The sequence below is a fragment of the Odontesthes bonariensis genome, chromosome 2, assembly GCF_027942865.1.
Source record: "Odontesthes bonariensis isolate fOdoBon6 chromosome 2, fOdoBon6.hap1, whole genome shotgun sequence".
NCBI lineage: Eukaryota > Metazoa > Chordata > Actinopteri > Atheriniformes > Atherinopsidae > Odontesthes > Odontesthes bonariensis.
In genome coordinates, this window is record NC_134507.1 from 35,158,176 (window position 1) to 35,170,629 (window position 12,454).

Consider the following 12,454-nt stretch of genomic DNA (forward strand, 5'->3'; position numbering starts at 1 on the left):
AACAATCCTGACTTTACTGCAGGATTGAGGTGAAACCAGCACTGTCCCTTTCAGTGAAGGAAACTTCCTTGTTCCCTCCCCAAACTGATCTGAAGGTGGGAGGATGTGTGAAACCATTGTGTGACAGTAGAGGAGCTCTTAAGTGAAGATCAGCTGCAATAAAAGGAGGTGGAATTTGTTTTGTAAGACAGCACAGACGGTGTTTCTGCTCTGAGAGTCACACACTGCTCTGCCAAATGGAGGAAATGGCAAATAAAATGGTTAAACTGGACCTGGAAAGCTTCTCTTGTTCGATCTGTCTGGATGTGCTGAAGGAGCCGGTGACTATTCCCTGTGGACACAGCTACTGCATGAACTGTATTAAAGGCTACTGGAATGGAAAGAATAAGAAGGGAATTCACAGCTGCCCTCAATGCATGAATACTTTCACACCAAGACCTATTCTGGAGAAAAGCACCATGTTAGCTGATTTAGTGGAGCAGCTGAAGAAGACTGGACTCCAAGCTGCTCCTGCTGATCACTGCTATGCTGGAGCTGAAGATGTGGCCTGTGATTTCTGCTCTGGAAGAAAGCTGAAAGCCATCACGTCCTGTTTATTCTGTCTGGCCTCTTACTGTAAGAAACACCTTCAGCCTCATTATGATGTGGCTCCATTCAGGAAACACAAGCTGGTGGAGCCCTCCAAGAAGCTCCAGGAGAACATCTGCTCTGTTCATGATGAGGTGATGAAGATGTTCTGCCGTACTGATCAGAAGTCTATCTGTTATCTCTGCTCTGTGGATGAACATAAAGGCCACGACACAGTGTCAGCTGCAGCAGAAAGGACTGAGAGGCAGAGAGAGCTGGAGGGGAGTCGACAACAGATCCAGCAGAGAATCCAGGACAGAGAGAAAGATGTGAAGCTGCTTCAGCAGGAGGTGGAGGCCATCAATCAGTCTGCTGATAAAACAGAGGAGCACAGCCAGAAGATCTTCACTGAGCTGATCCGTCTCATCCAGAAAAGAAGCTCTGATGTGAAGCAGCAGATCAGATCCCAGCAGGAAGCTGAAGGGAGTCGAGTCAAAGAGCTTCAGGAGAAGCTGGAGCAGGAGATCACTGAGCTGAAGAGGAAAGATGCTGAGCTGAAGCAGCTCTCACACACAGAGGATCACAGCCAGTTTCTGCACAGCTGCCCCTCAGTGTCAGCACTCAGTGAGTCTACACACTCACCCAGCATCAATATCCGTCCTCTGAGGCACTTTGAGGATGTGACAGCAGCTGTGTCAGAGCTCAGAGATAAACTACAGGACATCCTGAGAGAGGAATGGACAAACAGCTCAATGAGAGTCACTGATGTGGATCTTTTACTGCCAGAACCAGAACCAGAACCAGAACCAAAGAGCAGAGCTGACTTCTTAAAATATTCATGTGAAATCACACTGGATCCAAACACAGCAAACACATATCTGTTACTGTCAGAGGGGAACAGAAAAGTGACATTAATGACACAACCTCAGTCTTACTCTAGTCATCCAGACAGATTCAGAGATCGGTTTCAGGTCCTGAGCAGAGAGAGTCTGACTGGACGTTGTTACTGGGAGGTGGAGATGAGAGGGGGAGGAGCTGATGTAGCAGTCGCATACAAGAACATCAGCAGAGCAGGGGATGAAGGTGGATTTGGATTTAATGACAAATCTTGGGCATTAGATTGTTACAAAAACCAGAATGAATTTTGGTACAACAACATGGAAACCTCCATCTCAGGTCCTCAGTCCTCCAGAGTAGGAGTGTACCTGGATCACAGAGCAGGTGTTCTGTCCTTCTACAGCGTCTCTGAAACCATGACTCTCCTCCACAGAGTCCAGACCACATTCACTCAGCCGCTCCACGCTGGAGTTAGATTTTGGGAATCTGGAGCCACAGCTGAGTTGTGTAAAGTGAAATAAATGTATTTAGTCAGTTTGTTGCTGAGAGTTCATTGCTGTGATGTCTCTGCGCTGCTGCTCTTTTTTTAATTTGCTGCTTTTTCCTGTGTTTGTGCAGCCATGGAGGATATCACTGCTAATGATGAGTTTGATTCATAGAAATATTTCTCCACTTGAAAATCCAAACTTCTCTGAGCTCTAAATATTAGTTGGATCCTTGTGTTGATGTATTTGTATGTTGTTGTTTCTCTTCCACTTCATGGAGCCAAACAGAGAAACCAGCAGACCTTCCTTTATCACAGATTATTTTCAAATCTCATCACTTTGTAAATGTGAAAATAATTCTGTAGTTTGTCTTACTTTGATTTGTTTCAGAGATCAAATGTTGTTGCTGTTTTCTAAATCAACCAACAAATGAGGAAGTCTGTTCTGAGATGTTCATTTCCAAGATCAGAATAAATCATGAGATCAGTTATCATGTTTAATGTGACAACAAATTAAAGTTTTTATAAGAAATTCCACTTTATTGTTCTGACATTTATTCTTTAACAGTGAGGAACTATTTGTAGATGACTCATAACAACAAACTGAATGGACATTATAAACTAACATGGTTCAACATGATTACAATAAAACACATATTTATGTAGAAAGAATCAGCTCTATAAATATATAGTTATATGTGAAAGTTATGAATGTTTTATGTTATCTAATGAGAGTTGGGGAATAACAAAGATTGCTTTTCAGTTCTGTGTTGACCAAACAAAGGTACGGCACAAATCTGAGGATAAAACCTTTCCTGTCATATTTGCTCATGGCATTAACTGGTGTCCCAAGATGGTTGGCAGTATTAAGCTTTAGTTGACAAGTGGGCTATGGTTCACTTATCCCGGAGATCATAGTTCATCAAATTTATTTTCAACTTGATGGTTTTTTCCAATGTCTTACTTCTTGATTACCACCATTGTTAGATTCACTTTCTTTGATCTATGATAACTTGCTTGACTCTTCCTAAAGAATCTGGTTCCCCAGTGTTGATAGAAATATCAACGAGGTATTGATTTTCACTTCTGGCTGAAACGCATCAGTCAAGATAAAGAGAGGATTACAAACTCATTGAAGATAGCTTGTGGGTGCAAGAGGAACACAGTATCAGCAGACATGGAAAAAGCATGTCATTATGTAGTGTGGGAGCTAAAGTGTGTTTCTATATGCTTTTGTTTGTTTAGTGTGAAAGTTCATATGAATGTCAATTTGAATGGATAAAACGTTGATTAGAAATAAGTGGATGGTTATTTAATTCATTTGAGTGAATTCATGTTTATTTTAATATAATTTTGTAACATTTTGTTAGAAGCCATTGTTTATATTACTGTCGCTTTAAGAAAACAGCGCTTTAGCGCACACAGGTGTTTGGAGACAGTTGAGGCTTGATTAAGGACCGAGCGACACAGTTTTCTAACCGCAGTACCTTTTCTGATGAGAAACTTTGATTTGGAATACTCCTGTAACAAGATACCTTGGAAACTTTGGAATAAATACATTGTGTTCATCTTTTACAACAGAGTCCTGTGGACGTTTCTTGTTTTCCGTGCAGTCAAGGTACACGAGTTACGTCAACCTGGTATAAAGCTTCAGCGCCCACATTGTTAGAAAACTCGCTCCACTTGGATGAATGGACATATAAAGGATTGGACACCGCAAGGAAAAAAGGAATCACAACAGGTTACAGTGGTCGTGAGTAAATTCAAATTCCTTGGAAAGAAAATGTGCTGTGTAATGTGCTAGTTTGTCAACTAGCTGCAATATCATCGCTAAAGGAGCAGCAAGCATTGTCAGCTGTTTTTGGTGGATTTACTCTTCAGACTTCAGCTAATTCACTTCTGCCACTTTGCATTGAATATGGAGCACAGAGATGAAGATACGGACAAAGTTGTGGATGTAGGAGCAGGGCAGAACTCAGTGAAGGCTATGGAGGAAAGGTTGCAACGTACTATTGGCACACGCAAGGCTAAGCTGGCTAAGCTAACAGGTAAAATGAACCAGATGCGTCAAGCAATGGATGATGGTGGTGATGGCAGCCTATCAGTGATTCAAACCAAAATAGTGGAATTTAACAGGCTGTTTGGAGAGTTTTGTGACTTGAATAGCCGTGCTAAGGAGTTATTTCACCAACTTTCTGAAGAAGATATGAAAAGAGATCAAGATAACTGGTTTGAACCTAAGGCTGATAACTTTAAGGTATTTGCAGAGAGTGCTGTGGCTTGGATTGAAGACGCTCAGCTACGTGTTGAAGAAGCTAAAAGGTACAATGAAGCAGTTCAGCCATCTGACAGCATATCCAGTGCATCTTTACCATCATTAAAGCAAGGAGGCAAGGCAGGTTCTGAGCATCCTTCCCGTACATCATCATTGGCTTCGTCTACTCGGCTGAAGGCAGAATTAGAGAGAGCTGCATTGTTAGCAAAGGCATCCTCTTTGAAAAGGAAACAGACTTTGGAGGAGCAGGAAGCCAAGCTAAAAAGAGAAAAGGAGGAATTAGAGATTCAAACCGCTTTAGCAGCATCTGATGCTAAAATTAAGATCTTGGAAGAGTTTGAAGTGTTGCGTGTGTCATCCAAAGCACCAAGTCGTGATGGAATGAACTCGTATGTAGGTTCAAAGCACTCTTCTCACACAGACAGGCATGCAGTGCGAGGTAATGAATTTCGACCTAGTGGACAACCATCAGCTGCTGCAACTACTCAGCCACAGACACAGGCGCTGGAAACTTTGCAAGGTGTTGCTGAAATGTTAACGAAGCAGCAGAAACTAGCTTCCCTGCCTCCTCAGAGTATTCCTGTATTCAAGGGAGACCCTTTAGAATATCTGTTGTTCAAAAGAGCATTTGAACACGGAGTAGAGAACAAGACAGACTGCAGCAAAGACCGTCTCTATTTCATGGAGCAGTATACTGCAGGACAGCCTAGGGAGCTGGTACGTAGCTGTCTCCATATGGAACCGGAGCTCGGCTACCGTGAAGCTAAGAGACTTCTGGAAGAACACTTCGGAAATGCCTACAAGATTTCAGTGGCATATATTAACAAAGCTTTGAACTGGCTTCCCATCAAGTCTGATGACGGAGAAGCTCTTCAGTCTTTTGGCCTCTATCTTACAGCATGTCGTAATGCTATGACTGACGTGGAGTATATGGAAGAGCTTGATAATGCAGCTAACATACGTGCTATAATTGCCAAGCTCCCATATAAGCTGAGGGAGAGATGGAGAAGCGTTGTCTGTAACATTCAGGACTATGAGTATCGCAGAGCCAGGTTCAACGACCTTGTGAATTTCATTAATAAGCAAGCTAAAGAAGTGTTGCACCCACTGTTTGGTGACATAAAAGACTCCTCAAAGAGCTCAGCTAAAGGTCAAATGGATGAGAGGTTGCATAGGAGAAGTGACAACAAAAGAGGTTATGTCACTGCGGCAACTATCACAAGCAATGAAGCAGAGAGTCCCATGTTTAAGTCAGGAACTAAAGTTATCAATAGCAAAGAGCATGCATTTGCCAAACCCTGTCTTTTCTGTCATGGTGCAGAACATTCTATGGAACAGTGCAAGAAAATGAAGAAATCTCTACATAAGGAGAAGATTGACTTCTTGCGAGCTAAAGGTTTGTGCTTCAGCTGTCTTAAAAGGGGCCACATGAGTACCTCATGTAAGGAGAAAATGACTTGTCACGTCTGCACGCAGTTGCACCCTACAGTGTTGCACATGAAGGCCAAAGGTGGTATTTCAAACAAAGACACAAGGACTGAACGTGAGTCATACAAAGGTGAGGAAAGGCCGTCGGAGTCAGTTGTAAGTGGGTTTGTGGGCACCAGCGCTACAACCAATGGAGCAACAAGTGCTGAGAATGTAGAGAGCATCTTAGCTATAGTTCCAGTTCAAGTAAAGAGCAACAAGGGCCAAAAGGTGACAACGATTTATGCTTTCCTTGACCCTGGCAGTACCGCATGTTTCTGTACTGAGAATCTAATGAAAGAGCTTAAAAGACAGAGCAGAAAGACACGCACCTTATTGAAGACCATGGGAGAGGAAAGGATTGTGAGCAGTCACGTGGTGCCTGGCTTGGAAGTGAGCAGATTGGACTGCAATGATTTCCTTGAGCTCCCAGATGCATTTGCCCAGAAAACCATTCCTGCTACAAAAGGTAATATTCCTTTACAAGAGGATGTTGACAAGTGGCCACACCTATAGGATGTGTTGCTTCCAAAAATAGAAGCAGAGATAGGACTGCTTATTGGGACTAACGCACCAAAGGCTCTTGAACCCTGGCAAATCATTGCTAGCATAAAGGATGGCCCATATGCTGTAAGAACACGGCTTGGCTGGAACATCAATGGACCTCTCAGAGAGAACACTGGCTATAGCACAGCGTACAGATTGATGCAGGTCCAAGCAAACCGAATAGCAGTTACCAGAATGGAGGAACTCTGGAATCAGCAGTTTCAGTGTGACTTTCCTGAGTGTAATCAGTTTGAGAGGCTGGAAATGTCGAGGGAAGATTGTCAGTTTCTTGACATGGTCACACAGTCAGCTAAACTTGTGGATGGACATTACACCATTGCACTGCCACTGAGGAATAAAGACCTGAAGATGCCCAACAATCGAAGGGTAGCTGAGCAACGCGCTCTGAACTTGAGGCGAAAGTTTGTGAAGAATCCAACATTCCATTCAGAGTACTCAGCGTTCATGGCTGGCATCATTGATAAGGGATATGCTGTGAAGGTACACAGCAAGGATATCAGCCGAGATGATGGTAGAGTTTGGTACCTGCCACATCATGGGGTATTTCACCCAAGGAAGAAAACGCTCCGAGTGGTTTTTGATTGTGGAGCGTCATACCAGGGCGTCACTCTGAACGAACAGCTGCTACAGGGACCAAATCTCACCAGCACTCTCCTTGGCGTGATAACAAGGTTTAGACAAGAGGAGGTGGCAGTCATGGCGGATGTGGAGGCGATGTTTCACCAAGTGAATGTGCCTGATGAGGACTCTGACCTTTTCCGGTTCCTCTGGTGGACATCAGGCGACATAAATCAAGAGATGGTGGAGTATAAGATGGTGGTGCATTTGTTTGGTGCAACCTCATCTCCAAGCTGTGCCAACTTCACCTTGCGGAAATGTGCTGAAGACAGCAGAACTGAGTCAAATGCCCAAGCAGTCGACACAGTGCTCCATAACTTCTATGTTGATGACTGTCTAAAATCGGTCCATTCTGAAGAAGAGGCAGTATCGTTGTACCACACCCTGCGAGCCGTGTGTGGAAAGGGTGGATTCAAGCTCACCAAGTGGGTAAGCAACAGCAGAGTCGTGCTGCTGCTATTCCAGAAGAAAACAGGGCAACTGAGGTTAAAGACCTTGACTTGGATCGAGATTTGCTTCCCATAGAGAGAGCTTTGGGAGTTCACTGGTGTATCGAGTCTGACAATTTCAAATTTAAGATCATCATGCCAGACAAAGCACCTACCAGGAGAAACATCCTATCCCTCGTGAGCTCAGTTTACGACCCATTGAGTATCTTGGCACCTGTGGTGCTCTCAGCAAAGAAAATCCTGCAAGAGCTCTGCAGACTGAAGATGGGCTGGGATGTCCCAATACCTGATGAGCTAGTTCAGGAGTGGTCCACCTGGAAGGCTTCATTACAACAGCTAGTGAACGTCAGCATCCCCAGGTGTTTCAAGCCCGCAGGCTTTGGTGAAGCGTGTTTAATCAACTGTATCATTTTGCTGATGCCAGCGAAGAAGGTTATGGGACAGTTAGCTACATGCTACAGAAGAACAGCAGCAACGAAGCACATTGTGCATTTGTCATCGGGAAAGCTAGCGTGGCACCGCTTAAAGCCATGACTATCCCTCGCATGGAGCTCACTGCGGCTACCATGGCTGCCTGCATGGACCAGGTTTTGAGATCGGAGCTGCATCTTTAGCTCCAAGAGTCTGTATTCTGGACAGATAGCACAACTGTACAGAAGTACATCAGAAACAGAAAAAGCAGATTTCGCACTTTTGTTGCAAATCGCGTAGAGACCATCTTGAAGATCTCTACACCTAGTCAGTGGAGGTATGTCAACACCTCACTGAATCCTGCAGATTATGCGTCGAGGGGTCTGAAGGCAGAGCAATTCATTCAGAGCCATACTTGGTTACAGGGGCCGGACTTTCTCACCAAGGACACTGGAGAGTGGCCCAAGAACCCAGAACACCCTGTGGATCTAACCATGGAGGACCCAGAGGTAAAGAACACAGTGGTCTGTGCTACTACTGCAGGGGATCAAGGGGGTGCATTACTGGAGTTAATGCAGTACTTCTCTTCATGGAGTCGTCTTAAGAAGGCAGTCGCTTGGATGTTAAAGGTTAAGAGCGTTCTGCTGAGCTTATGTCAAAAGAGGAAGGAGTTGAACATAACTCTTACTCCACCTGATGTTGACAAGGATATGAGGAACTTCAAGGCAGGTCTTTCAAGAGCAGGTGCTTGTAAACTCACAGTGGTGAACCTTAAGGAAGCAGAGCAAGAGATCATGCGCTATTGCCAAGCAAAGACTTTCACCAACGAAATCATGGCACTCCAAAAGGGTGAAAATGTGAAGAGAAGCAGTCATCTTTTCAAACTAAATCCAGTTCTCCATGAAGGCATTGTCAGAGTAGGAGGAAGACTCAGCAGAGCCGCTATGCCTGAGGAGTCAAAGCAGCCAGAAATTTTGCACAAAGATTCGCACATTGCAATGCTGATCCTCAGAGATATCCATGGGACCTGGGTCACAGCGGTCGCAATCACGTGCTCTCCAAGCTGCGATCTAAGTATTGGATCCCTGGTGCAAACTCAGCAATAAGGAAAATCTTATCCAAGTGTCAGGTCTGTCGGCGCTCTCATGGAGCTACAGGTCAACAACAGATGGCCAACTTACCGCGAGACAGAGTCCTACCAGATAAGCCTCCGTTCACCAACACTGGGGTGGACTACTTTGGCCCGTTCGAGGTAAAACGCGGAAGAAGTTTGGTGAAAAGATATGGCGTGATTTTTACATGCCTGGCAATCCGTGCAATACACTTGGAGTTAGCATCTTCTCTAGATACGGATTCCTTCATAGCTGCTCTTCGCCGCTTTATCGCTAGAAGAGGCCAGGTAAAGATCCTTCGTTCTGACAACGAAACAAACTTCGTTGGAGCAGAACGTGAGCTAAAGAGAGCCATCCAGGAGTGGAATATCTCCAAGATTGAAAACACTCTTCACCAGAATGGCATTCAGTGGATATTCAATCCTCCCACTGGCTCCCATCATGGAGGGGTCTGGGAGAGGATGATCAAGTCTGTAAGAAAGATCCTGAATGTCACCCTGAGATTACAGAAACTTGATGAGGAGAGCCTACATTCCCTGTTATGTGAGGCAGAGGCCATCATCAACAGTCGGCCTATAACTAAGGCATCTAGTGATCTTAACGATCTAGAGGAGCTCACGCCGAATCATCTCTTGCTCCTCAAGACCAAACCATCTCTTCCCCCAGGCCTGTTTAACAACCAAGATCTCTACTCACGAAGGAGATGGAAACAGGTCCAGTACATGGCAGACATATTCTGGAAGCGCTGGACAAGAGAATATCTACCACTGCTTTAAGAGCGTCACAAGTGGTCCCGCCCATCTCGCAACTTTGCCATAGGAGACATTGTGTTGGTTGTCGACGAATCTGCACCCCGTAACTCCTGGATAATGGGGAGAGTGATCCAAGCAGTCCCAGACAAGTTTGGACTGATACGTCAGGTCCGCATAAAGACTAAGACCAGCATGTTGGATAGGCCCATCACAAAACTTTGCCTTCTCCAAGAAGCTGAATGAGGCAAATCTAAGTCCAGCAAAAGAAAAAGAAGACTTCTTAACCCAGAAGGACTTTAATTTCTTTGGCTCCTCGTTATATAATTTGTTTAATTGTCTCCAGTTAAGAGTACAATCAGGGGCCGGAATGTGGGAGCCAAAGTGTGTTTCTATATGCTTTTGTTTGTTTAGTGTGAAAGTTCATATGAATGTCAATTTGAATGGATAAAACGTTGATTAGAAATAAGTGGAAGGTGAATTAATTCATTTGAGTGAATTCATGTTTATTTTAATATAATTTTGTAACATTTTGTTAGAAGCTATTGTTTATATTACTGTCGCTTTAAGAAAACAGCGCTTTAGCGCACACAGGTGTTTGGAGACAGTTGAGGCTTGATTAAGGACCGAGCAACACAGTTTTCTAACCGCAGTACCTTTTCTGATGAGAAACTTTGATTTGGAATACTCCTGTAACAAGATACCTTGGAAACTTTGGAATAAATACATTGTGTTCTTTTACAACGGAGTCCTGTGGACGTTTCTTGTTTTCCGTGCAGTCAAGGTACACGAGTTACGTCAACCTGGTTTAAAGCTTCAGCGCCCACATGTAGTGTTCTCCTGTGGGAGATACTTCAAGAAGATGGTGTAACTCACACAATGCTATGAGCCATTCAGTCCCTCCCCAACCAGAGCCACTTGTATACCTACAGGGACTGGATTGTGCAGTGGTAAGATTGCCACCTTTATTGTAGGTGACCTGTGCTCAAATCCCCTGCATGAAAGGTAATATCTCCAGTTGGGGTCCTTAGGAAAGACCCCCTTACCCTATCTGTAAGTTGCTTTGGATAAAAGTGTCTGCCAAATACATAAACATTAACGAACATACCTGCAGATGGTCACAAACTGGGTAGTGACAGAAAGAACTAGAAAATATCTGAAGATATGTTGATGGGTGCCAATGGAGCTACTGCCCGTTGAGAGACAGAGGCTGTCATGTTATGGTCATATTATATTGGGAGCAGACATAACACAGTGGCTGGCATAAACCTGTTATAACAGGTCAGCCATCTTGGCTGTGCCCTCAGAAGGAGTATAAGCTGTGTGATCAGTATTTTTGCAGACAGCTTCGTGGGTAAGAGCAGAGGAGCGCACACAATATGGCTCCAACTGGCAGGGAGACATTGGTGTTCAATACTGATATGTGTGACTCGAACAAACAGTTGCCGTTCAAAAACTATGAGTCATATTAAAAAGATTCTTGAACCGTGAGTGCCAGAAGGGATAGCAAAAGCCACTGGTGTAAGTTTTATGCTGTTGCTATGTACGGTATTTTTTTATGTCAGTTTTAAAAACAGCGTTCACATTGATTTGATAAGGAGATGAGTTTACATGGCTATAATGGCCCTCAATGGCAGCCCGAATGGTCGTTCTCTGCGTTCGGAGGTCATTTGAGAGAAAACTTTGAGCCAAGCACAATGACGGTGACATTTGGTGAAAGAGGACAAAAATACCTACATTTTTAAGTATAATTTGTCTAGGTGCAGCAGACATTTTGGATGTGAAAAAAGTCTGTTTGAGTTATTTTGGTATTAATTTCGAGCTTGTCAAAATAGAGTATGAGACCCCAGGATAGCAGAGTGAGAGAAGTCCTGATTTTTCCTAAAACTTAAACTGCTATTGTGTCAAAGCTATACAATATATCAACAAACCCCTTAGCTCAATTAAAGTTGAGTCTTTCCTGGCCTGTTTAAACTTCGAATGATATCGCTATGATGAATTATGGCTGAGTTATGAGGCCTCCAAATAGGGCTACTTTTGTCGCATTATTCATTCATTTTAATGCATTTCCAATGGGCCAAAATTCACAGTATTTCCCAATTTTCCGGGAATCAGTTTGAGTAATGAGAGAGAAAAGTCATAGCACACTAGTCCCTAGCGGTGGACATGCAGAGATATGCTTTTTATCCTGGTCGGACCAACCGCGCGGGACTAGTTCCTTGCTGAAATTCGTTACGGAAACGGGAGAATAATAAGTATGCACAATAGTAATATGTGTGCCTTGATGCCTTTGGCATTGGCACCCATAATAATTGTATTTATTTTCACTGAGGTTTGTGTAAACCAAAGACTGTATATAGTTTAAACTGGGTTTTCATTACTGAGCTTATCTCATTCATCTGATGACACTCCTTAACTGTCACTGTTGAGAATGAGATTAAAATCCCTAAAATTAATTATAGTTTAGAAAGAAATTGTCAGAAATGGTTGTTTTTAATGTTCCTCATAAGAATGTAGAGTCATTGCTGTGGTGAAAAAGTTTGTCCAAGTTTGGGGTTGAGTTAATGTCTGAAAACATGGGGGATGGATGGTAACATTCCCGTCCTTTTGTCTTTCAAATCAGTGCAACTGATTCAGGTCTTTGGCTGCATGGATGTGATTATCATGCAGGAGTCTTTAGGTCAGTCTGTAATCTGTCTGAAGCCTCAGTTGAAAGAAACAGAGTCGTTATCTTCTATCACCACCTGGAACCTCCACTTTGTCTTCTACACCTTTGTCTGTCCCCACACAGGTTACATTTCAAACCTTAACCATCTGAGCTGTGAAACATCTTCTGCTTCAGATACTCATCACAGACATAAGTTCTGAAAGGATCTCCCACTCCTCCATTATAAATATACTGAAATCCCTGCGGTGGT

The 12,454-nt window shown here is 43.6% G+C and overlaps 1 protein-coding gene across 1 annotated transcript; it reads left to right on the forward strand.

Annotated features, from left to right (window-relative positions):
• The first annotated feature begins 245 nt into the window (after positions 1–245).
• LOC142400637 (tripartite motif-containing protein 16-like) lies at positions 246–1,925 on the forward strand. The gene has a single exon (XM_075485701.1). The coding sequence runs from the start codon at positions 246–248 to the stop codon at positions 1,923–1,925; it is 1,680 nt and encodes a 559-aa protein (XP_075341816.1).
• Positions 1,926–12,454: the final 10,529 nt, after the last annotated feature.

What these genes read in the sequence shown, in the direction of transcription:
- LOC142400637 (XM_075485701.1), top strand. Translation starts at nt 246, where the DNA reads ATGGCAAATAAAATGGTTAAACTGGACCTGGAAAGCTTCTCTTGTTCG.